At 41.7% G+C, this 27,164-nt stretch overlaps 1 protein-coding gene across 1 annotated transcript in view; it reads right to left on the minus strand.

Moving 5' to 3' along the window:
* The window catches only part of ARHGEF3 (Rho guanine nucleotide exchange factor 3), a 64,752-nt gene that overhangs the window by 12,260 nt on the left and 25,328 nt on the right, over positions 1–27,164 (minus strand). The window contains exons 2-8 of the mRNA XM_065407770.1: positions 25,644–25,751; positions 21,593–21,763; positions 12,983–13,045; positions 12,552–12,648; positions 12,382–12,458; positions 4,937–5,194; positions 26–196 (exon numbers count right to left, since the gene is read on the minus strand). Of these exons, the coding sequence (XP_065263842.1) occupies positions 26–196; positions 4,937–5,194; positions 12,382–12,458; positions 12,552–12,648; positions 12,983–13,045; positions 21,593–21,763; positions 25,644–25,751 (945 nt within the window). The remainder of the gene's footprint in view (positions 1–25; positions 197–4,936; positions 5,195–12,381; positions 12,459–12,551; positions 12,649–12,982; positions 13,046–21,592; positions 21,764–25,643; positions 25,752–27,164) is intronic.

Consider the following 27,164-nt stretch of genomic DNA (forward strand, 5'->3'; position numbering starts at 1 on the left):
GTGATAAAAAATATTTACTCCTTACCGCTCCCCTGTTGTTCTTTAGTTCACCATGACAACACACCACACGTGAGTTATCAATCAGTGCGTCCTTTTGGCCTTCTTCAAGATAAATGAGCCTCTCTTTGTAATATTGGCACTCAGATTCACCCGTCTTAATGTTGATTTCTGCAACTATACCCTGAATTATATTTATCTATGGAAAAAGAACAAAGAGGAATGAAAATACCTGAACTTCCATCAGATGGGCCTTTCACACTCATTCTTAATTGTAAGAAGGTGATAAGAGGAAAAGAGTCACTTTACTTCACAAAGCATTTCATATTTCTTAGTCAGTCTTATGGTGGTCTTGTTTGGAAGGTTTCAAGTGTAAGGTATGAATGTGAGAGCCAGAATGGAGCAGACGACAATGTGTACAGGTACTATAGTTTGGCTTATGTTTGTTTCTAACACTTTGCCTCTTTGAAATCTGAAGCTTGCTTCTTGATATCAACCCTAAATGTTTAGAATGAAGGTAAACAGATTTAACTGTGAAACCAAATGCATTTTTTATTCAACTAAAATTTGTTTACAGTAGAACCTCAAAGTTACGAACGCCTCGGGAATGGAAGTTGTTCATAATGGAAATGTTCATAACGCTGAACAAAACGATTTGGTTGTTCTTTCAAAAGTTTGCAACTGAATATTGACTAAATACAGCTTTGAAACTTTTACTAGGCAGAAGAAAATGCTGCTTTTAACCATGTTAATTTAAATGAAACAAGCACAGAAACAGTTTCCTTACTTTATCAAAAAAAAAAAAAAAATTTCAACTTTCCTTTTATTTTTTTTAGACGTTTACATTTAACATAGTACTGTATTTGCTTTTTTAGTCTCTGTTGCTGCCTAATTGCATACTTCGGATTCCAAATGAGGTGTATGGTTGACCAGTTAGTTTGTAACTCTGAGGTTCTACTGTATATGTATGTGTACATACACTCTATTTGGTACAACCATGCATGTACATAAACAGCCTATATGTATATTTATAGAATATAAAAATCACATTCAGAATCTTCTATATTGTACCAAACAATGTACAGCAGAGCAAATTAAGGCCTTGTTCCTGCAACACTTTATGCATACTTTACTCACGTGAGTATTTGTATTGGCTTAACAGACTATTTACACGACTAACGTTATACTTGAGCATGTACGTTTGCAGGATCAGGATTACGAGTAATTTTTGTTACTTTGTGGGCAGTATAATAAAAACTATTTATTATCCCCATATTACAAATGGAGAAACTGAGTACAGAAAGGCTGTGTTTTGCCCAAGGTCACATAAGAGATTAACAGTCAGGAATAAATTCATTTCTTCTCGCTCAGCATCATTTCTAGGTGGTGAGAGCAGGTGACTAAGTAGTACTATTAATAAAATATTAGACTGGCTTTTCTCACTGAATTTGTGCCAGTTATGAAAATTACACTTGTTAAGGGAATAAAGGCATATTATTTGTATTTTATTGTTCTGATACTTGCACGTTAGATCAGTTAAAAGTCTAATTTCAATTATTGTGTCTACACTTGTGGGAGTTGAAAAGTACAAGGTAGACAAAAATCCCAAGGAAGCCATAAACAACTAATCAAACCTATAGCTATATCATATCAGGCAGTTTCAGATGCATTATCCTTTAGAACTTTTGAGAACAGCAGCCATCAGTACCATTATACAACTTGATCTCTGTGAAATACAAAGGCTAGTAAAGTTAATATGCAAGGTCAGTAACTACAATATCAAATGAAATATGAAAATATTGCTGGGTAGGCTCTCTGGAATTTAGTGGATTTGACTTTTCCTATGCTAAAGAAACTGCTTCGTTATCTCCAAACGAAATCCTGTCTGCTGAAATCTAACCTTTGAACTTTCATGTTAGATAAGAGATTTTACAGGGAGCTTAGGTTTTTGCTACTGCCTCATAACTGCTACCTCATAATCACTACACTTCTATACAGCAAAAGGACCTTCTACAAATTTTGTTACAATCCTAATTTCAAGTACATTAAGATAAGGGCTCACACAGCCCATAATTTTTTCTTTCCATAATTGCCATCGGTTGTCAACAACAATGCAATACAACACTTATTTTCTAGCGTGTTGTTTGCATGTGTGTGGGGGGAGTGCGTGTGTTAAAGTACATTATGCCACCTTCATAAAATTTGTTCAGAAATGACAAAAGTAGTATCTTCTACAACACCATAGTAAATCTCCCTACAAATACCATTTTGCATGTATGGATTTATTATGTCTTTGGCTTGCAGTCTGGTTCTGTCCTTCTCCCAGCTAACAGCTTCAAGGTGCTTCTGTTTTATAAGGTAATAACTAACTATGTCCTCACCGGCTAAATAAACTCAGAGGAGTTCATTATCTTGATAAAAAGGATACATTCATATTATTATTTTGTTTAAATGTGTTCCCTCTCACTTTTTCCTGTGTTCTGCATTCTCCAGGGATTAGCTATTGTCTTGAGAACTCAGCCATATACTCAAAACAAAACATGTTTATTTGGCTACCTAAATTTCTGATGCAATCCTCACCCAGTCACCCACCCCTATCCAAAATCTTTTCAATTTCTCTCTTCACTGCTTGAAGGTTTAAATCTTTCTCTCCTACCCCACTAAGAGCAATCCCTTTTAAAATTTAATTGTATTCACTATCTGGTGTTAGATGTGATGACAGCATGGGAAGGGAATTGGAAATCTAGGTGGCCATGGTTCTTTTAGGTAGAAATGAGCTGCTAATGAAGAAAGTTTTGAGGAAATATTCACTCAAATCGGAAAATACATTTTTAGACTGTATTCACAATCATCTGCATTTTCTGCAAACATTCGAGCACAAGTATCACTAGTCTGACTACTTGCAAAAAGCAAATTTTAAACTCAAATATTTGAATGTCAAAACAAAATTTGTTTTTTAAAAATTCACACTGTTAGTGAATTTCATTCAAAAAGAGACAGAAATTATATCAACACAATGCAAATATTGAAGTGCAACTATTCACAACACGTGGAGAAAGTGTTCTGTGAGATAATGCACTAATAAATTCGAGTACTTAGCAAGCAGCATGTAAACAGTTCTTAAATAGAAGATGCAATATTCAGTAAGTAAATTTGTTACTAATTAATTCATCCTGCTTGAGTTATGGGCATGCAAATGGGGAGAGTTGTAGCCAACTGGAATTTTACCATTCATTCCAGGGTCACTGGTAAATAATCATACAGTTATGTAAATCCATTTTACCAGATTGTCTGAAAGCGATATGTAGCCATTCAGAATCTGTAGAATGTGCATAAAGTATGGTTCTTTTTCAAGATTCTTTCCCAGATTAATTCTATCAATTCCAATAGAAATATACCAGGGATTAACTGGCAGAGCATATTTCCAGAAGGGAGGACAAATTTATCTTATAAACCTAACAGTTTTAGGAGATAACATTTAGTAATTACTTGTCCTGAATTTTACTTGGCAACTGTACAGTTTGTGAAATATATCACTTCAAAGATAAACTCTGATAGTTTTGCAGTAATCTATTTAATATGAAATTACTGTAATACCAAGAAAAATTATCCTGATTATATACTGTTAAAACACCTACCAAATATATCATTCCTGGAAAGGAAGCATTTTGAAATGAGAAGGTATTTTACCAGACATTGGCTAGAGACAAAACAAAAATTTGAAATAAAGAACAAGAACTGTTTAATTAAAGTTTCTGTCATTTTTGATTTAAAGAGACATTTATAGGGGAAAAAAGCATACATTGTAAAGCATGTAGATTAAAACTTAAATCTGCATGTAAACTCCACATATCAAGGCTCTAAATTTTGCATCATAGCTGAACAGTTTTATATTAAGGAGTAGAGCTGGGCAAGGCATTTGGGTAATGAGTAGCATAGTGATAGCAGATGTGTACTCTGTGATGTCTTGTGAAATATTATATTGTCAAAAAATAGCCCCTGAATTTTTCAGCAAGTAACTGTTAAAATCTACAAGCTCTACATACAACTAAGGCTAATAATGAATTCTGATAATGACAGAACTTTTAATTAAATGTAGTTCCATTTAATTTGTAATAATTATGCCTGGGGTGTTAAAAAATAACTGCAAAGCATGTAAAATGGTTTCTTTCAAACAAATTTGTTGCACAATATATCTTACTAGCTGTGTTGTGACATTCATGCCATACTCCCAAAAGGTAAGGCAAAGGGAAGGGAAGTCTGTCAACATGTCAATCAGGCCCTTTCCTTTAAAAATATATGCTTTGAATTCACCTCACTTCCTCTGTTTTTATTTCATACCACATACACTGATCAGAATAAAACATGGAATAGAGGCCAGCTCAAATCATATCTTTTTCAGTACGATTTCTGTGGGTGAAATTCACCTGGGTATGGAGACTGTTCAGGTAATCAATCTGGCTGAACAGGAGTGCTTCTACAACCTCCTAAAAGCTGGGAATGAAGAGGCAGGTAAGACGGAGTCTCCACGTTGGGCCTCCATACACCTGCATGGAAGGCCACATTAAGAAAAGATGATCAAGAGATGTCCAGAGAATGGGCTGCATGTCAGCATTTAGAGCTTGATCCAAAGTCCACTGAAGTTACTGGGAGTCTTTCCATTGATTTCAATGTCCTCTGGATTAGGCCCTTACATTGATGCAGTGGGGCCAGCACCCCAGTACAACTGGTATGGAGAAGCTGAAGCTGCTATTCCAGGGAGAAAATGATCTACCCTTTCTGGATGTCACTTTAACAGCCATATGACCTAATTACATTTTCAGAAAAATCTACATGTTTAGAATTAGTTTTATGGAACACCCTTCAGAGTTGAAGCTAAATGCTATGAAATTTGTTACCAAAAACAAAACAAAACAAAAAAAAAACCCACCCCACTTACCGCTTCTTCAAGGTGCTGTTGATCTGGATGATCATTTGGAGTATGCCTCAAAATTTCTCTGAGCAGCAGTGGGTATTTCACTAGGCGACTTCTTGGGATGTCAAGGAAATTCCAGAGGTCCAGTTTGCGGCTGAAAGGAGACTCTAAGCAGCGCTGTAGGAAGTCTTGCACCCTGTGATCCTGTTTCTTGTGGTCCAATAAGGCTTTGGCTGCTACTTGATTACTGCAGTAGCTATCATATGAGTTTAGGCAAGGCAACTGAGGAAAGAGAAAAATGTATTTTGAAACTATAAGATGTAAAACTGAAAGCAGAAGGGCAGTGTGCTGTACAAAACCCCCTCTGTGCTTCAGGTATTTTAAAATTGATTTAGAGGTCTCTCTCCTTGGTGTTGAACCATAGCTCATTAGTAATAATGGGAGTTAGATAAGGTTTACAAGGTATATCTTCTCCGATTACTAAATTTCCCCTGCAGCAAGATAAATTATTCTACACAGTTATTCCTGTAAATTGTTAGATAAGGCAGAAATTAAGTACCTGGAGTTTGGATTTGGCCATGATACTGCTCTAACTCCTAATTTGCAAATTCTTTTGTACATAGTCCTCACCATTGTTCATTCATGGCCCTTAAGTATTAATTCAGCAGGTTCCTGTTGGGGAGTCTCCCCAATGAAAAGGGCTCCTGGAGGAACGACTGGTGGGAAGAGGCTCTGACAGCCTGATTTTTGTGGAGACACTACCAGTCAGCCAGAGAGAACCAGGAGATAGTGAGGAGGCTCAATGCTTTTGCATGGATGACCTAGCCTCTGGGCTTTTCAATCCTGTTGTGGGTTCCCTCTAAGTCCTCCCAAGTAGTCCCCTCGACCTGGACTTTACTTACTGAAACATTTCCCACACCACCTGGACTTCTGTTGCAGGTTGTGAAGATTTGAGTAACAAAAATGAACGGTGGTAGTGCTTTGTACATTTTTGTAACACTGTAGCATTTCCATAGGAAGAAAGGAACTGCCACATTGGATCAGACCTGGGGTCCATCTAAGTCCAGTATCTTGTCTCTGACAACGGCCACCACCAGATACTTCAGAAGAAGATACAAGTTACCCCACAGAAGGTAGGTGTGGTAGAATCTACTCGCCATGAAGGTCTCATCCGAATCTCTATTAGAGATTGGCATAAAGTATAAGGTTTTCTATCACTTTAAAAAATATTTTAGAATTAACTATATTAAATGTTGATATTGTTATCTATATAAATGCCCAACCCTGCTTTGAATGTTGCTCAATTCTTGGTTCAGTGGCATCCTCTGGCAATAAATTTCACAGTCTGATTAGGAGTTGTGAGAAAAAAAATATTTATTTTTATCAGTTTTGAATTTGCTGGCTTTCAATTTAATTAAATATCCTCTTGTTCTTTTGTTAGGAGACGGGAACAATTGAATCTCCCGATCTACCTCCTTTATATCATCCATTATTATGTGTTATCGTTCCCCCCTTATTAGTCTCTATTCTATCGTTACTCTTTTAAAACTCTACTCAAAAGAGTTTTTCCACGTTCCTAATAATTCTCATTGCCTTCCTCTGTATCTCCTCTAATCCTGCAATAACCTTTTTGAAATGGGGTGACCAATACTGCACATGTTATTCAAGGTGGTGAATCATTGCATTTATATTTAAATTATATTTTCCATATTATTCTACATGCCATTCCTTATGTATCCTTATGTATTTTGTTCACTTTTTGACCACAGTTGCACACTGAGCAAAGATGTTTAATTGAGCTGTCCACAACAATGCCCACGTCCTTGACCCGAGTTGATACTGTTAAATTTAGAAACATGTAAAGTATAGGAGTAGTTCATTTCCCCCCTCCAATGTGCATTACTTTGCATTTATCAACACTTAAAATTTCATCTACCACTGGGCTGTGGTTTATCTGGTTTAGTTAGTGCCCTCTAAATTTCCCATACAGTCTTCTGTGGACTTCACTAACCTAAATGTGTAACATCTGCAGCTTTTGGCACCTGACTGCGCAATCCCTTTTCCGGATCATTAGTATATCAAGCAATGCTAGTTCTAATATAGAACCATGAAGCACACCACTGTTCAACTTTTGCTATGTGAAAAGTGACTCTTAATTCCTGTTCTGTCTTTTCTAAGTCAGTTTTTGATCTATGATAATACTTACTCTCTCCCCATGATAGCTTTTTTGATAGTCTCTTGCGAGACTTGTTAAAGGTTTGTGGAAATTCTAACTAAATTATTCCAACTAGTTTTCCTTTATCCACTACTCTGAAACATTCAAAGAATTGTAATAGATTAATGAGGCATGATTTTCCTTTGGAGAAACCATGCTCCCTATCATATTAGAATTTTCCAAGTACTTTCATTTTCTTTCTTTCTTTTTTAATTATATTTTTGACCCATTTACCAAGTACATTTGTGAAGCTTACTGGTTGTAATTCCCTGGATCACCCCCTAGAACCACTTTCAAATACAAGAAGATCTCCTGCTCTCAAATACTCTGGTATAGTAGCTGTTTTGTTTTGTTTTTAAATTAGAAAAGGGCAGATTTGTTGTTAGCTGCTCAGTGACTTCATTCTTAAGCTCCATCAAAACTCTTGGATGTATACCATTTGGGCCTGGCAACTCACTGCTTTTTAATTTATCATTTTGTCCCAACACCTCCTCTTATGAGACTTATGGTTCAGAGCTGGCTGCATCTTTGACCCCACTCAGTCTCTAAGTGCAACCCCTTGGGGTGAGAAGCCCAAGGCTGGGGTGAGATCCTTCCATTCTCCTACTCTTCAGACTGGGTTCCTGGGGTGCAACAATACATTTACCAACCATGATTACTCAACAGGCCTGATTTGATTTGGCTGCCAAATTTGTGCTTTAAGTAAAAAAAACAAAACAAAAACTGCTGGTAATATTTTCTCCATTCCCTTTATTTTCCTCCAAGCCAAAGGATAGTGTTCCCTGACAAGTTCTAAAAGTTACATTCTTTAAAAACAAGATCAGAGACATTAAATTTAAGCACTATTTGTTCCTTTCCTTCTTGTCTCAGGTGATATTAGCTTAAGCTCTACAAATAAAATGGTGTTTACAACTTTGGGTACTAATAAATTAAACAAAAGTACCAAAATTAACTCCATCCTAATTTGTGTGCATTTAAAAAAAAAAATGTTTAAACAATACTCCACTCTTTCTGCACACTGCTGACCAAAAATGATTCACAATGTATCATCAGATAGGTTAGATTTTACACACAATAAAAAAAGCTACACTCAGTGTGCAATAAAATCATAATTGTACTTCTAATATTTTAACATTTCTTTGATATTTTACTTCTCATGATTCTCATTGAAAATGAGCATAGTGAAGCAGCTGAAAGCAAAACTGAAATAACTTGTTTATATTTTTATACTTTTTACTTTAAAAATGCCTTCATGGGTTTTCACAGTTCCTAAAGAAAATCATGCTAAAATTTATTTTGAAAGTTCCAAAAAGCTATCATTTTCTTCATGTTAATATTAAGTACTGTAAACAGTAGTCATTTGAAAATGTTATTGGCTAATTAATACCTTGACTCAAAGTATATAAGCAAATGCCTAACTTTAAACCTATGAGTAGTCCCTTAGAAGTCAGTAAGACTACTCACATACTTAAAGTTAGGCATGTATTTAAGAACCTTGCTGAACAGTGACCTGAAGCAGGATCCAGTTAAATCACTAACCTCTCATTAGGAGAAAACAAAATAGCTGTATGAAATATGTGTTACACTTAATCCTTAAAGAATATCCTAGTTCAACTTTTCTGATAGAATTCTAGTTTACTTACTTTGCTGATTTGTAATTTATATTTTTTAATTAATTAAAATTGTCCGTGAGTCACTGCTAATTTAGGTTCTATTTCCTCCTTTTCAAAACCCTGTAAATGTCCAATATTTCCATTACAAAAAAAGGAATTAGCAGTAAGTAGTGGACACAAAAACTAACTAAAATCCTTAGCACATCACTGCCCATTTGCCACTCGTATCATTACATTTTTTACTATGCTGCCCAACCGCCAAGGTAACCAACAACTCCTATAATCCTGCTTTCACACTAGATCAGTTTTCTTGTTCCCTCTGCATACTCTGAATAGCTCTCTCCATTTGTTCAAGATGAACCTACTGTGATGGTGGCAACATCAAAATTGTCGAGCAAAAGCTACTTTTTACAAGACAATATAACAAAAGCATATCTTATAGAGCAAGAAAATACTAAAGAGAGTAGTGTTCCAAAATATTGTAGTGAATGAAATGTATATAAAAGACAAATAAATCTGTTTATACCTGTTTAGGCAAAGATAAACTTTTGAGGTAAAAAGCAAAAGTCAGTGTACAAACTAATTGGTGGTCTGTGGTGCCTTTTTTTTTAAAAAATAATAAATATTTTGTCCATTATTTAGAGAACCAGGAAAATGTTATAGTCTTCCTCCTGTATAAATATGGATTATAATTACAGAAATTATACAAAACGATGCAACACCAGAAGAGTAAAAATTATATTTTGAGGCATGATTCTCATAACTGTCTGGGCTAGTTATGCACACATCAATGTGCATTTCATGATAATGTAGTGTCCAAACAACGTGTTTGCCCAGTCTTGGAAACTTCAATTTTTGGTTGCATGTCTGAATACCTACATAGGTGAATAACAAACCCATGAGTCTAACTCATTTAGGGTAATCAATTATAATTTATTTGTGACTTCACTACACTACTCCAGAACGAATCAATCATTCTAAACTAATGAGAATAAAAACATTTTGGTTTTTCACTATATGATGTTTTTTCCACTCCTTATGAATTAATATTTCATCTCAAAATTCAACTGCTATTTTTCACATTGGGTAGCTAAGTATTTTGAATGTATCAAAATTACTTGTGTCCATTGTAACATTTTTAAATGGTTTGATTCTCTCAAACAAGTCACCCATCACCCACTCGAAATCAAGTTAAATTGCTGGAAATAATTGAAAACTTAACTGAAAATTCATTTAACTAAAACAGTGGGAAATAGCCACATTAAAAAAAAGAGATGGCTCAGTGAAGAAAAGTAATCACTCATCCATTTATAGGCTTTCAAGATAGGAAATAAGTGATTCATTTGAGGTCAAAAAGAATAACAAGGGTCACCGTCTCAAAGGGTTTCTTGTTTAAAGGGGCCTTTTCACTTTTTCCTTTTTGGTCAGCAGTTCCTACTAGCGTAAAGACATCTGCAGTTACAAGCAAACCTTAATGCTAGATGTATTTAAAAAACAAAATGGATTTTGTGTGTTAGATGTGAAGATGTATACTATATGGAGAATTATTAGTTTGTTCTAGACACAGGGTAAAATTTACCATAGCATGATTTTGGCTCCTAAGTCACTTAGGTGCTTAGGAAAATTTTACCGACAATTTTAAGATAAACAGTCAGGGTACCCAAGCTAAGAAAATCAAGACGATCAAAAGATGGCAGGGACTTTTAAAGACTGTTTTTGAATTACTGTAGATTACCTATTGATGATGAAGCTTCAAAAGATTTAGTACTCTGGTTTGGATAAGTGTCCAAAAGTCTCAAATGTTTACCACAAATTTTTCCAAACCTCTTTGGCCTAAACAAAATCTTGTTGAGAACAAAGCTATTTTATGATTGGTGGTGCCAGCTGTGTATAATACAATCTCAGTTATATAAAGTCTTTTCGGGGGGGGGGGGTAGGGAGGGAAGTACCTAAAACCTTTGAATAATCAAGGAATTGATAACCAGAGGAACTAGTTCAGCTTTGAAGTCTGCACTAAGGAAAGCACAAAAGACCTTCAGAGTCTGCTGAGCTGGATCCCCCGTTACAGAGAGCTGAGAGGCTCAATAAGGTACCACAGGATTAGGGAGTTTAGGCATGGATCCACAGAGGAACAACACTGCAATCCACAAAGCCTGAGTTAGGCACCCAGGCTTCCTATAAAATGAATGGGGAGAAATAGGTACCCTAAACCACCAAACTATGGGATATTCACATGTGGGGCTCCCTCATTTGTCATACTGAAGCTATTTCACAATATATAAAGAAAGAGTCTTTGGAGCAGGGGGACTAGATCTGGGTCTCCCACAACCTAGGTGGTTGCCCTAACCACTGGATTAGACCCACTCTCTCTCTCTGGCCCAGTGACTAAATATTTATAAAGAGTGGAACAGCTTCAAGAGGAGAGACTGAGGGAGCCCCACATCAGAATATCCCATAGCTCAGTGGTTAGAGCACACCATTGAGAGGTAGGAGATCCCTGTTCAAATCCTCTTCCCCTCCCGCCCCACCTCCAGGCAGAGGGGAGAATTGAACTTGGGTCTTCAACTATCCAGGTGAATACATGGGTGGCACCCTCCCCCCCTTTTGATTTGGATACAATCTAGTTGGCAACCTCCGAGTACATGCCAGATTGGGTTCCACAGGTGAGACTGGGGAAAGATAGGAAGAAGAGCACCTATTTGTGTATTACATTGGGGATTAGGTGGGAGATAGGGATCAGCGGCAGTGTGCATCCCCAGAGGCAAGAATTTAGGTGTCTAGAGAACTTTTACCCTGAAAATTTAGGCACTGAGTTTAGAAAATGACCGAGGTAGCATCCCAGCGGGGATTTTGTGGATCACAGTCAGCCTAAAACTGGGACTTAGGTGCCTAAGTACCTTTGTGGATCTGGGCCTTTGGCACTTTAATGGTACCTCAGCTAAAAAGCTTTACATTTATATATGAATATACATAAAATCTTCTAAATTCAAATTACCTCTAACCATCTATGGACAAGCTGAAGTTTGAATACAAAACAAAAACAAATCTAATAATTCTTTTACTCCAAGAAAACCAGAGTACATTTTTGTCACGCACCAACAGTCATTAACTAGTTGCATTACACACACAGATGCACACATTTCTGCCTCTTAATAGCCCAGTGTTTTGAAAAGGGCTGCTAAATATCTTCCACTGGCTATTGCCTTGAAAACAGCAAAACCTATTTTCTGCTGATTATAAAATCACTTTCTTTATACTATAAAATAAACTGTTCATCTAAATCCTTACAAAAGAAAGGTTCTGTATCTTTCCATATAAACATGGGGTCATGTCAGGTCCTCAGGTGGCTGGCGCATGATTTTTACTTAAAGTGCTCTTAACACTACTTATCACTAAAACAACTAGGGCTTTGAAAACACATCCTTTTCTAAATTTTAAATGACAAGTCAGAAAATGTAGGGGAAATGTTCCTAATTTGATTGTACTGCAATTCTTATTAGCCAACTGTCTCTTTAAAAATTAAGACTTGAAATATACTTTTGAAGAGATACTCAACATAAAAGATAAATGGTCTGCTAAAAGCTACAAACCATGAAACAATTACAAATTAACTTCAAATTTGATTAGAAAATCTGCCTTACCCAGGCCACAAGGATATGACCAACATGCTCAGTAGATCCATCAGGTTTCCTGACCTCCTGAAGCCGCCTAAGAAGATCTGATCAAAATAAAATAAAGAAAAATTCACTTGCTGAGCATGCTAAGTATAAATGAGTGTAGAATCATAATAATTCATTGAACGGAATTATACCTTCATGTAGCGGGATTAGTGAATCCAGTGTTCCAAAAATCTGGTTTAATTCTTGCTCTGTCATTATGGAGAGTTTAAGCATAGGATCATGATAAGCCTGCAAAAACAAGCAAACTTTAGCATATATTTGATATCCAAGAAATTAGAGATAGCTCTTAAATCCTCCCATAACTCTAAAGTGGCTGATGGTATTTTATTCAAATTTTCACAAGCACACCTTGCGTTAGATACCAATTAGAAAACACTCAGTCCAAAAGTTGAATGTTTCAGAATGTTAAGAGTGTAAAAACAGGGATTGTAGTAGTTGTTTTTCAACCTTAACTAGATGGCAGTTGCTACTATTAAATCTACTATAAAAAAAGTGGGCGGGAGGGGAGGTTTAAAAAGGCAGAAAAACCCACAATTTTTGAATCATGTATGTATATAAATACCTTTTTTGCTAACTTCAAGTCTTCTATCAAATCTTCTTCTCCCTGGGAAAGTTCAAAGATAGCCTGTAAAAAAGGACATAGAATAAATTTCTTATTTAAATTGTACTCAACTTTAAAAATTGTTGTTATATTCTGAACAGCTGTATTAGTGCACAGTTACATTTTCTTGCTAAATCTAGTTGAAGGAATAAATGTAAATTTAATCTATAAAACCACCTATTTGCTCAGCATTATTTTTGAAGACCTGTTCTTGCAAGACTTCTCATGAAACATTTGTCTGAAAAAGTTACAGAAGTACAGTTTTTGGTTTGACATGTTTCCAATCCAGAAGGCCATCTTATATGTTATGATATTTTGATGTAACTAAACTATATCAACTATTTTTGGTAAAATAATTGGTGTTTGTACAGCTAATTATGAGAGAGTTTTGTGTCTGCGTTTTTTAAAAAAAAACATAGTTGGGAAAAGGTTCCAGACTGTCTAATGGTACAAATGTTGGGATTGCTTTAAATGTATAGGTGGTATTAAAAGTACTTTTAAATTTGGCACAGCAGTTTTTCCTTGAAGGAAACACAGAACTCTGTGGGACTTTCTCCTCATACTAGCCACTTCTTATGAAGTGAGTTTTGCATTTTATTATTAGAAATAAATAGCAATTTAATGTTATGCACACTTCCAGTACAATATCTTACCAGTGACAGTATCCAAATAGGTCAGACAAAAAAACAAAAACAAAACAAAAAAACAACCAGGGATGGTGTGGGTCCACTGCTCAATGGAGGTGGTGAGTTGGTAATGGAAGATAAGTCAGCAGATCTGTTCAATGCCTACTTTGCTTCAGTCTTCACACAAAAAACACGTGACCAGACCACTAGCAAAGTTATCATAGACAATAAAAGGGAAGGGATGCAGATCAGGATAAGTAAAGAATGTTAGAGATTTTCTGACTAATTTGAAGAAATCCAGGTAAGCGGGCCCTGATGCTATTCACGCCAGGGTGCTAAAGGAATTAGCAGAAGAAATTTCAGAACCATTGGGAAAAGACGGTTACTCACCGTTGTAACTGTTGTTCTTCGAGATGTGTTGCTCATATCCATTCCAATTAGGTGTGCGCGCGCTGCGTGCACGATCGTCGGAGAATTTTCTACCCTAGCAACACCCGGTGGGTCGGCTGTGGAGCCCCCTGGAGTGGCGCCTTCATGGCGCTGGATATATACCCCAGCCGACCCAGCGCCCCCTCAGTTCCTTCTTGCCGGCTACTCCGACAGTGGGGAAGGGGGGCGGGTTTGAAATGGATATGAGCAACACATCTCGAAGAACAACAGTTACAACGGTGAGTAACCATTTTTTCTTCTTCGAGTGCTTGCTCATATCGATTCCAATTAGGTGACTCCCAAGCCCCACCTAGGTGGCGGGATCGGAGTGAGACATTGCTGTGTGCAAAACCGCTGACCCGAATGCAGCATTGTCTCTGGATTGTTGCACCAGCGCATAGTGAGCAGCGAATGTGTGGACCGATGACCAAACTGCAGCTCTACAAATGTCCTGGATCGGGACTTGAGCCAGGAAGGCAGTCGAGGAGGCCTGGGCCCTCGTGGAGTGAGCGGTGAGGCGCGGCGTCGGGACACCGGCCAGGTCGTAGCAAGCACGAATACAGGACGTGACCCAAGAGGACAGGCACTGTGAGGAGACCGGTGAGCCTTTCATCCGGTCGGCCACTGCAACTAAGAGTTGTGTCGTCTTCCTAAACGGCTTTGTACGGTCAATATAGAAAGCCAGGGCCCTGCGTACGTCCAAAGAATGCAAACGCTGGTCTTGGCGAGTAGCGTGTGGCTTCGGATGGAAGACCGGGAGAAATATATCCTGGTTCACGTGAAAAGATGAGACTACCTTGGGAAGAAAGGCAGGGTGGGGGCAAAGCTGCACCTTGTCCTTATGGAACACAGTGTATGGGGGCTCGGACGTAAGCGCTCTGAGTTCAGAAACGCGCCGTGCTGAGGTGATGGCTACAAGGAAGGCTGTCTTCCAGGATAGGTACAGGAGTGAACAGGTAGCCAATGGCTCGAACGGAGGCCCTGTGAGCTTGGAAAGAACCAGGTTGGAGGTCCCACGTCGGAACGGGCTGGCGTTGCTGCGGGTACAGTCGGTCTAAGCCCTTGAGGAATCTAACGACCATCGGGTTAGAGAAGACCGAGGAAGCGAGTTCTCCTGGGTGGAACGCCGAAATAGCGGCGAGGTGAACCCTGATTGAAGATATCGCCAAGCCCTGTTGTTTTAGGGATAGGAGATATTCAAGTATGAGAGGAATAGGCGCCTGCAAGGGGGACGTAGCTCGTTGCTCGCACCAACAGGAGAACCGTTTCCACTTGGCTAAGTAAGTGGTCCGTGTAGAGGGCTTTCTACTTCCCAGCAGAATCTGCTGGACGGGCTGCGAGCATTGCCGCTCTGTCCGATTCAGCCATGGAGCATCCACACCGTGAGGTGGAGCGATTGCAGGTCGGGGTGACATAGTCAGCCGTGGTCCTGAGAGATGAGATCTGAAGAGGGACGGGGAGGGGAGGTGGGAGGGGGGGGACGAAGAAAACTGGAGAGCGTATCCCCTCTCCACCGTGCGAAGGACCCAACGGTCCGAGGTTATAAGGGACCAAGCACGGTGGAAACGGGAGAGGCAATCCCGAAAGGAGGGAGCTGGATCCTGGGTAGTGGCTGGGGCGCCGTCCTCGACCGCACCTTCAAAAGTTCTGCCTAGGGCCTGAAGGTGGCCTAGGCGGCCCCTGGTTCTGACCGGGTTGAGGGCCGGTCGACCTTCGCCTACCACCTCGGCCCCGCCTTCTGGCGAAGTCCTGTCTCGGACGAGGCGGGGGAGGGTAGAACCTTTGAGGCTGGGGCCTAAAGGGTCTGTGCTGGGGCCCTGGGACATGCATCCCCAGGGAGCGCATGATCGTTCTCGAGTCCTTGAGGCTCTGCAGCCGAGAGTCCGTCTTCTCTGAGAACAGCCCGTGGCCCTCAAAGGGTAAATCCTGCAGGGTCTGCTGCAGTTCCGGCGGCAAGCCTGAGACCTGGAGCCAGGAGACTCGCCGCATGGCGATACCTGAGGCCAGCGTCCTTGCGGCCGAGTCCGCTATGTCCAAAGAGGCCTGTAAGGAGGTCCGTGCCACCTTCTTACCCTCCTCCACTAAGGCCCCGAACTCTTCCCTTGAGTCTTGGGGAACCAACTCTTTAAATTTCCCCATAGAGTTCCAGGAATTAAAGTTGTAGCGGCTCAAGAGCGCCTGCTGGTTAGCCGCTCTGAGTTGTAGCCCTCCCGCTGAATACACCTTACATCCAAACAAATCGAAGCGCTTAGCGTCCTTCGATTTGGGCGCTGCAGCCTGCTGGCCGTGACGCTCCCGTGCGTTCACCGATGACACCACTAGTGAACACAGTTGGGGATGAGTATATAGGTACTCATAGTCCTTGGAAGGGACAAAGTACTTCTTTTCCACCCCTCTGGCTGTGGGTGGAATAGAGGCAGGAGTTTGCCATATTGTAGTGGCATTAGCCTGAATCGTGCGTATCAGAGGTAATGCCACCCTGGATGGGGCATCAGCCGAGAGGATGCTCACCAGCGGGTCCTGTACCTCTACTATCTCCTCCGTCTGGAGATCCATATTACGCGCCACCCTACGTAATAGGTCCTGGTGGGCACGAAGATCTATCGGGGGCGGACCTGTGGCGGTTGTGCCCGCCACCGCCTCATCTGGGGAAGATGGGGAGGATGCCTCAGGTGGCAAGGGGTCTAATGGCGGGTCCTGCTCCAGGGGTCCCTGAAGCGGAGCATCGCCTGCCCCTGGGTCCAGGGCCTCAGGTGGTGTAGGCACGGGAGCCTCCATGCCCCCTGGGGGAGGGCGGGAGATAGTGGCCTCCGGGACCCTGGGCTCAGAACGTGCCGAGCGAGAGGCTGATGGTGGAGCCCCCTGCGCCTGGTGATAGGCCCACGGGGTCCAGAACGACCAGTGCATAGGTCCCTTTGCAGGGTCCTCGGCCACCTCCTGCCAGTGGCCCAAGTCAGCCGTAGCAGCCTGACCCTGAGGAGGGTATGCCGATCTGGAGGCCCCATCGGAGGAACGAGATGCTGATCTCGAGGGCCAAGGCGGTGCCGAACGCGTCGAAACCGGCTCCGGATGGTACGGTGCTGATTGGTGCCGGTCCTGAGGTGATCGGTCCCTGCGCGGTGCCGGTGAGCGGGATCGGGATCGGTGCCGGTGGCCATGCCGGTGCCGAGATCCGGATCTTGACCGAGACGACGACGACGACCGCGAGTAGACCTGGTACCGGGAGCGGCCCCTCGAACTCGAGCGGCGCTCGTACCGGTGCCGAGAACTACGTCTGGAGTCCGATCGGTACCGATGATCGTGACGGTGCCGAGACGTAGAGCGGTGCCGCGAAGAAGATCTTGGCCGTGAGTACGACCGGTGCCGAGGCGATAGTCGGCGCCGGGACTGCGAGCGGCGTCGGGACCTGCTCCGAGACCTGGAGCAGTGCCGTGAGTCCACGTCCGGAGACGGCGGGCGCACCAGGGCAGGCTTGCCCCTGGATTGTACTGCGTGAGGAGCCGACGGTGCCGGAGGTTGGGGCGGTGCCGGCTCCGTGAGAGCAATAAGGTCTCTCGCCGTCGCGAAGGTCTCTGGGGTGGAAGGAAGACAAGGCTCCACCGCCGACCGAGGTGGTGATTCAGTCCGCACCGGACTCAACGGCCGCGGTGCCGGAGTCGACGGTGTAGCAGGCACTTGCTTCTGGCGGTCCAAAGGCGGACGCGGCTCTACCCCCGGCACCGGGGGAGCCGGCGTCTTCAGGACAGCAGTCTCCTGCGCCTTACGGGACTTCTTGTGTCCCGGAGACAGGGACCGGCGCCGAGGCCCCTGTGGCGGGCGCGGTGCTGAAGGAGGCCAGTGCCGTGAGGGCTTGTCCGATTCTGCCTGCGGTGCAGTACCGGTCGGTGCCGCAGGGGCGCTGCGCTCCGAGGCGCTCGGTGCCGGGGCTGGGCGCGCCGAGGGAGGATCCGGGCTAAGTGCCGCCTCCATGAGGAGCTGCCTAAGCCTAAAGTCCCGCTCCTTTTTGGTTCTTGGTCTGAAGGCCTTACAGATCTTACACTTATCTGTCTGATGGGACTCTCCGAGACACTTCAGACACGAGTCATGCGGATCACTCGTAGGCATAGGCTTAGCGCAGGACGCGCATGGCTTAAAGCCAGGAGCCTTGGGCATGAGCCCGGCTATGCGCCGGGGGGAAAAGGGGGGAGAACAACCCCCTTAACCCCCGCTAACTATTTACAACTATTAAAAACTAAAATGAATAACTATCTAACACTATACAACAACTATAACTACAACTATCTACAGTGATAACAGGATAAGCTAGGGAGAGTGGAGAACAGCTATGCCGCGCTCCACAGTTCCAAAGACCGTCAGGGGCGGTAAGAAGGAACTGAGGGGGCGCTGGGTCGGCTGGGGTATATATCCAGCGCCATGAAGGCGCCACTCCAGGGGGCTCCACAGCCGACCCACCGGGTGTTGCTAGGGTAGAAAATTCTCCGACGATCGTGCACGCGGCGCGCGCACACCTAATTGGAATCGATATGAGCAAGCACTCGAAGAAGAATAGTATTTGCATGCTCTTGGATGACAGGAGAAGTCCCAGAACACTGGAGAAAGGCTAATACAGTGCCCATCTTTTAAGGGGGGGAGGGAAGGGGAAAGGAGGAGCTAGGGAACTATAGACCAGTCAGCCTGACCTCAATACCTGGGAAGCTATCAGAACAATGTATAAAACATTCAATTTGCAAATACCTTGAGGATGAAAGGGTGATCACTAGCAGCCAGCATGGATTTACTAAAAATAAATCATACCAAACTCGGTTTCCTTCTTTGACAAGGTAACTGGTTTGGTGCATAGGGGGAATACAGTGGACACAATATGCCTGGACTTTAGCAAGGCTTTTGACACAGTCCCACATGACAGTCTCATAAATAAGCTGGAGAACTGTGGGCTCAGTAGAACTACCATTAAGTGGATACATAATTGGTTAAGCAACCTCAAACAAAGAGTAACTATTAATAGAACGATGTCAGATTGAAAGGAGTTCCATAGGGATCTGTTTTTGGTCCAGTGTTATTTAACACCTTTATTAATGACCTGGCTGTTGGAAGAGAGAGCATACTGATCAAATCTGCAGATAAAACAGAGTTGGGGGTGGGGGGAAAGGGGGGCGGTTGCAAACACTTTGGAGGATAGAGCAAAAATTCAAAGGGCTCTTAATAAATTGGAGAACTGGGCTATAGACAACAAGATGAAATTTAACAAAGAAATGTCAGGTGCTACACTTAGGGAAGAAAAACCAAATGCACAAATATAGAATGGGGGATAACTGGCTTGGCAGCAACACTGTTCAGAACGATCTGGGAGTTGTGGTGGATCACAACCTCAACATGAGTCAACAATGCGATGCTGCCACAAAAAAAGCAAATGCAATTTTGGTTTACATTAACAGAGGCATAACGTGCAAGTCACAGCAGGTGATAGTACCGCTCTACTTGGTGCTGGTCAGGCCTCCGCTGCAGTATGGTGTCCAATTTTGATCACCATTATATAGATAGGATGTAGAGAAACTGGAAAGGATCCAGAAGCAAGTGACAAAGATAATCAAAGGGATGGAATGCAAGCCATATGAGCAAAGGCTGAAGAAACTGGGCATGACAGAGGTATTCAAATACTTGAAAGGCTGCCATAACAATGATGGAGGAAAATTGTTCTCTCTTGCCACAGAGGGCAGGACAAGAGGCAATGGGTTCAAACTACAGCATAGCAGATTTAGATTAAATCTCAAGCAAAACTTCCTAATTGTAAGAATAGTAGGACAATGGAACAAACTGCCTAGGGAAGTCACGGAAGCTCCTTCACTGGAGGTTTTCAAAAAGCAGTTGGATAGCCATCTGCCTTGGATGGTTTAGACACAACAAGTCCTGCATCATGGCAGCAGGATAGATTAGATGACCCTTATGGTCCCTTCTAACCCTATGGTTCTATGAATTCTGGAGGTTCCAGAGTTTGAAAATCATTTTTGCATTGAACCACAATGGGCAAATCAGTACTGTAAAGGTTATTTCTTCATGGCCCCTTCAGACAGTGCCTCATTTGTAAATATTTGCAGAGGGCACCTAGTAGAAACCTATCATTGGACCTTCCCACCCGCAAGAAGTTTATAGTCTCCTAAACCTCTGATGCTCTGGTTTAACCAGTCTGACACATGACAATTACCTTCCTGACCCTGAGAGAAAAGCAGAAATGTACACCTACACTGTTGACTACAGGCCAGCTTTCATTTCTGGGAAGGGTGCTATAAGAGCACAGCCAGCAGAGGCTGTGTAGAGTGACATCCTTGAATCAGCATTTTCTCTGGGTGTCCTGGCAACATTTCCCTCTCCAGACTGCCATGCCCACTTTGGGGTTGCTGCTCTCTGGCTGCAAGGCCACCAATGGAGGCTGTGGGTGCATTACACTAAAGATTCTCTTCTAAATCATCACCAGTGGACTTTCTACAATTGAGGACCCTGTGCCAGGGTCTGCACTCAGAGACCAATGTAGACCCTTGGTCAACTGAGTAACATTATTTGTATAATAAACTTCTTCTACTGAAAGCTCCCTGGGATAAAGATTGTGCTTTCCTGTGTGCACTCAGTACCTAGCATGTACATTATTCTAATTGCGGTCTGTGGGTACTATGGTAGTACAGATAAAACAACCACCACCCAAAACATGCACACCCACACAAACAATTTTAATTTCAAATATTAATGTTAATATACAGGAATTATTGAAACAACTTTGTTCTTAAAAAAAAAAAAAAAAAATCTAGTATGGTTTCATTATAAAGACCATAGGTGGAATCCTGTTCCACTGAAGTCAATGGGAAAATTCTCATTGACTGCAGTGGAGCCAGGATTTTACCCTGTAATTTCAAATGCTGAGCTAATGTTTACTAATTTACTATCATCCCTGAATTCCACGCTTTAGACCAGTGTTTCCCAAATGATGGGTCCCAACCCACCAGCGGGTCACAGAAAGGTTCTAGACGGGTTGTCAAATCCAGAGACAGATTTTCCTGGTGAAAACAAACATACAGGGGAGCTCCCAGAGTGAGGGGTTTTGGAGGGTGAGGTCACCCCACATTGTAGTGGCAGCTCAGATCCTACTGGGCTGGGGCATTCAGAGTCGCAGTACTGCACAGTACACCATCATGATGGAGGGGCAGCCAGACCAAACCTGAATGGCATTGCAACCCCATGTGCCAATTCGCAACTCCCAAAGTGGGGAGCTGAGCCCAGCCCTGCAGAAGAGGAGCCGCCACTGCAGGCAAGCGTGGACTGGGCTCATTCTCCAACCCTCCGGGCCTTCCCTACACACCAGGCCAGGATGGGATTAGGGTTGTGATGTTGGAGCAGAGGATGCATATATGTAATGGAGGGTTGCAAAGAGACAAAATGCAGTTGGTGAATTGCCTTAGCAAAGAGTCTGAGAACCTCTGCTTTAGACAAAACTGTCAAAAGTTTAGAAGCATTGAAATAATAGTACCTCTTGACGCTTGATTTCTTTGGATGTAAGCATCTGATTGACACAAACATCAAAGGTCTCACTCCACAGCTTGCTGTCCCTTCGTTTTGTGCTAGCAGGAGGTACATTTCGAGACCACGGTCGTGGGGTGAACAGATCAGGGCGACTGTCACTACGGAAACTGATAGAACGCTAACAAGACATAAAAGTAGGACAAATGTTAGAGAGATCAGTTTGCTCACATTTCATTTCAGATTCCCCAAAGCAAAAATAATATATTTAAAAGAAAAGGTTGCATATTTGTGCAATAAAATTAAATGGTTTATATAACTATCAATTCCAATTTTTCCAAATTTGTTGAGGATATTGGCGCTACAACCTTTTATTTTAGTACTAGAAACATAAGTAATGGCATGTGAAAGTATGTTTCTGGTCCATTTATAGTTCAATAACCTCCTTCCTGCAGTGGCATACATTTGCTCTCTATCCTCAGTGTGTATAGAATTAATGTGTACATTCTATGTAGAGCATTCATACACATTGCAATCAATAAGAACGTTATGATATAGATATTTAGGCCTGTCTGTAAAGGCCTATACTTTAAGAATTTAGGTCTATGTTTATCACTTAGCTAGTTATAGAGGTACAAAACGAGAATCAAAATCACAGTCTGCCTGTTTATAGGCCTTCTCTCACTAGGATAGTCTAAGGCCGTGTTCTTAGGCTAAGATCTTTGGCTAAACAGCAGAGGCAGCCATAAGCTGGAAAGTGTATGGTCACATCCTTACATTCCAAACTAGTCACATTGAAATAAGGTGCGATTGGGCTGTTAGGAATACAATCCTGTCCTAATAATGCCTATCACCTCCAAAGAAAGAGAAGAGCCTAGAAGATTTAAAGAAAACTTAGTTTGATAGCATCCTGTCTGGCAAGAAATCACTTCTCAATAGTCGTGGTTGTGAAACCCTCATTTCTGTATGTTTTATCTTTATGGCCCCCACTTTGCTATGGTTTATTTGCATGATCTCTGTCTGGTTCTGTGATTGTTTCTGTCTGCTGTATAATTAATTTTGTTGGGTATTAACCAATTAAGGTGGTGGGACATACTGTATATACTCGATCATAAGCTGGTTTGTTTATAAGCCGACCCCCCCCCAAGATGGGTAAGTAAAAATGGAAAATTTTTATGACCCGTTCATAAGCTGACCCTATACTTCAGGGGTCGGCAAACTTTGGCTCCTGGGCCATCAGGATAAGCCGCTGGTGGGCCGAGATGGTTTGTTTACCTCGAGTGTCTGCAGGCACGGAGGTAAACCTAAGTAAACAAAAGTGTCCCAGCGTACCAGCTGCTTACCCTGACGGGCTGGGATGGCAACTGGTGGGGAAATTTTTTTTGGGGGGGGGGGCGGGAAGAAGCTGGGGGTCAGGGGAGTAACCCACCTCTAGCCTGGGACCCCCACACTCTCCCCATCACATCCCTTCCCACCTTATCTGGGGAGGGCCAGGGGAGGATGTCTCTTACCTGGCTGGAGCTGCTCCGGCAGGCTGGGAAGCGCAGCTGCAGCCTGCTCCAGCGGGCCAGACCGGGCGGCGAGGCCGCACCATGTTCCAGCAGGCTGGGCTGGGCGGCACGGCCGCAGCATGCTCCGGCGGGCTGGGCTGGGCGGCGCAGCCACAACCTGCTCTGGGGGGCAGGGCCGAGCAGCACAGCCGCAGCCTGCCAGCCCCGGAGCTGCAGCTGCTTCGGAGGCTGGGGGGAAAGCAGCGTGGCCAGAAGCAGACACACACTGGCCCCGCCTCTTCCCTTCTGGCTCTGCTGCCTCTCCTTGCTCCCTCTGTTGGGGGGAAGGGCTGTGTCCCACCTCTCCCTCTCTATACCCGTTCATAAGCCGACTCCCTTCTCTAGTGCTTCCCTTTTTTACTAAAAAAATTCGGCTTATGAACAAGTATACATAGAATATCAGGGTTGGAAGGGACCTCGGGAGGTCATCTAGTCCAACCCTCTGCTCAAAGGAGGACCAATCCCCACTAAATCATCCCAGCCAGCGCTTTGTCAAGCCTGACCTTAAAAACCTCTAAGGAAGGAGATTCCACCACCTCCCTAGGTAACCCATTCCAGTGCTTCACCACCCTCCTAGTGAAAAAGTTTTTCCTAATATCCAACCTATATCTCCCCCACTGCAACTTGAGACCATTACTCCTTATTCTGTCATCTGCTACCACTGAGAACAGTTTAGATCCATCCTCTTTGGAACCCCCTTTCAGGTAGTTGAAAGCAGCTGTCAAATCCCCCCCTCATTCTTCTCTTCTGCAGACTAAACAATCCCAGTTCCCTCACACTACAGTATACCTACTGGATCAAACACACTGAGGTGAGTTCAAACATCTTGCCTATCCCCCATGTCGATAAAGGTTGCTTTTGTATGCATAGGTATGCTCTTTCAACAACATATTGAAGGAATACCAGAGATACATTGCTAACCAAATGCTGGCATGTCTGCTTCCTAGATAAACTATTACTGCAGAAAAATGTATTTTTTCCCATGGCTTTTTACTCTGTTTAAGTATTTGTCAGACGAGCCTCTAGTGTAAAAATAAATAGTTTTATTTTTCCTTTCCAAAATTAACTCATAGCTGCAGTAGAGTCATGATTAAGTTACCTTTTTGAACAGATATTATTTCTTACTAAAATAGAGATATTTTATTCATTCTCACTCTTCAGAGAGCTTAACCTTGTTCTATAACTCACTGTAGATTTTAAGTGTACTTTCTCAAACACCTACTATTTTAGTGGGGGAAATGGCACAATCCTGCAAAGCACTGAATGCCCACTCTGAGGTGCTCAATTGCCTGAGCTCCTCCTGAAGTCACTGAAATTAAGGTACTCAGCCTCTTGCAGGGGACATGCAATATTTTGTAGGATCAAGTCCTACATGAGTCTCCAAGCATCTCATATTCTACATGGTGCACCTGTAAGTTTGAGAGACCTACAAACAAAGCAGAATATCTTCAGAATAAAATGTAAATTTGAATTGCATTGTTATTTGATTGCTTTTTAATTATTTAAAATATTCAGCTTTGACATATGCTTTGAATGTTGGCTCAAGGCTCCATTTTCCATCTGATCGCCAGACTTTTTGTCCACTGGAGGTCAAAGTTCACTATTAATAGTGAGGATTCAGCAATATTACATGCACGTAGACTTTTAAAAAAACACCACCACCACTCACTCACCCACCCACCCACCCTAAACACACACCAAAAAAAAATTAATGGAAAATTTATTTTTCATTTAAAATTCCAAACTCAAAATTTCCCTACCAGCTCTAATAGATATTCCATAGGTTTGGTTGGGGTTTTGTTTGTTTGTTTTCGCATTTAAGCTAAAAATACTAATATTCTATGGCAAAGCTTATCTTTTTTCCCCAGTCATTTCAATATGATGAAGAACTACAGGGCAGAGAGTTGTTTTGAGAGGGAGGGATTTGAGTTTTTCAGTTTCCTGGCTCACTGGTCATGGATTATCTTAAACTGTACTACTCCACTTTAAAATGTCATTTAAAAGTATGTCAAAGGTGCTGGAGCATATGGCACCCTTTTAAATATATCTCTAAAACTCACACCTTCAAAAGTCAAAGATATATTAAACATATCTTCTCATGCAACTGGGCTATGCACATATTTTTATATTGGTTTCTTTATCTCTATCATAACATCAAGAATGGATATATAGTTGCAGTTTGTTTCTTAAAGATTTCACAAGAAACATAAGCATTCTATGACAGAAAGATTATTATGCTGGTGAATGACTACACAGCTGTAACAGCACCAGAGCACTTTCACTTGCCACTACTGAGGTTTACACTGTCCATTACCACTGCACCTTTTATGTTGGGGGAAAAAAGTTTTTCATTTTTTCCGTAAAGATATGTGAGATACTCACATATATATATACACATATACAAAATAAATTTTGAAAAGCACAACCCCTAAAAGAATGTGATAGCATACTTGTGCTTCTCTTATTGAAATGCAGATCTGAACATTAAATACAGAAATATATTATCTTTACCTGAAGTGTTTGACTGAACCTCTTTAACGGGGTTGCCCGCACAGGAGGAATGAAGCTTGCTAGTGATGTAACTCTAGAAAGAGGCTTGACCCGTTTGTTACTAGGCTCCTGTAGTTTAAAGAAGGGGGGTGGGGGGGAGAACATGAAAAAGGCATCAGAAAAACATTTATGCTAGTTTTGTTAATTTTCTAATGTGAGCAATATAGACACACAGCTATGGTAGTAAACAAATAATTCCAGTTTTATAATGCTGGCAATGACAGATTATCCTTGCTTGGTGCATACAGATCTGAGCAATGGCTGAAATAGGCAGTAGGCAGAAGTAGTGGCATGACTAGGAAAGACAAAAAGGCACAAAAAAAAGCTCTCTCCATATATAGCATCCTTCTATTGAGATACTCCTTTTAAAATGGTTTGTTTGCGGGGAGTGCCCCTCAAACTGAAAAGTGCTCTGCAGCTAATGCATATTATGATGACCGTGTCATTGAAGGGAACATGTACAAATACAAAAAATTCCAACCCCATTGTTTTTGCTCTGTCATTGTAAGTATGTAGTTCTGCATTTGATTAACATTTTATTCTAATAAGTACAAATTAAAACAAACACAGTTTGTGTCATGTGTTCATATTTACATGTACATATACATGCACGTGCATATTCATATAGATGTGTACACACAGTATATATTTAAATGAAATAAAAGAAAACTTTTCAACAAAAATCTACTGTAAAAACTAGTACTTTTCTTCCCTCACACACTTTTTAACCTCTAGAATGCCTACTTTTTGTGAAGTATAATATTCCACTTGTTTTGCGTACAAAAAATAAAAATATAAACAATAAGTGCAATACAAGGAAAGATTACAAATATGTAAAAACAGAAGTTACCCTTGGCTTGCTAACCTCCATCTGATATTTAATGGATCTTGAACAGCACATGCAAAATGCTACTTTTGACAGAAAAAGCGCCAAACCTTCCAAGTGAAGTTAAAAAACCCATCCAACATCATATTATAAGTACATCCTATAGCACTTCATCTTTCTTTTTCAGTCATGTTTATAAAGTATGTGTAGGCATCCTCTACCTCCAGTTTTCTAGACAAATCCGTAGGAGAATGTACCATTTCATACTATTCTTTTGCTCAGAGATATGAATCCTTTTAGAGATGTGGACTTCCCATCCTTCCTGGTATTTAGAAAAATCCCAGAAGTAGTAACTCACGATTTTCATTACTGGTCAGCAATATTCTGTTTCATTAGCACAGTGACAGAGAAGAAAGATGAGAACCAGCAAATAATTGATTTATCAGCAGGCAGAGCTGCAACTCCATAAACATCTCGTGAAATGCAGGACCAAAATGTTAACCTTCCCCCAACAAAAAAATAATAAATTTCCCCACACATGGAATGTGGTGCTACAATCATTTCAGCACCAAAAATATATATATATATATAAATATTCAGCCTGCACTCTTATCTTCATCATGAAGGTGCCATTCAGATTCTTTCCTTTCCAGCAA

Source organism: Emys orbicularis, chromosome 7 (assembly GCF_028017835.1).
Source record: "Emys orbicularis isolate rEmyOrb1 chromosome 7, rEmyOrb1.hap1, whole genome shotgun sequence".
NCBI lineage: Eukaryota > Metazoa > Chordata > Testudines > Emydidae > Emys > Emys orbicularis.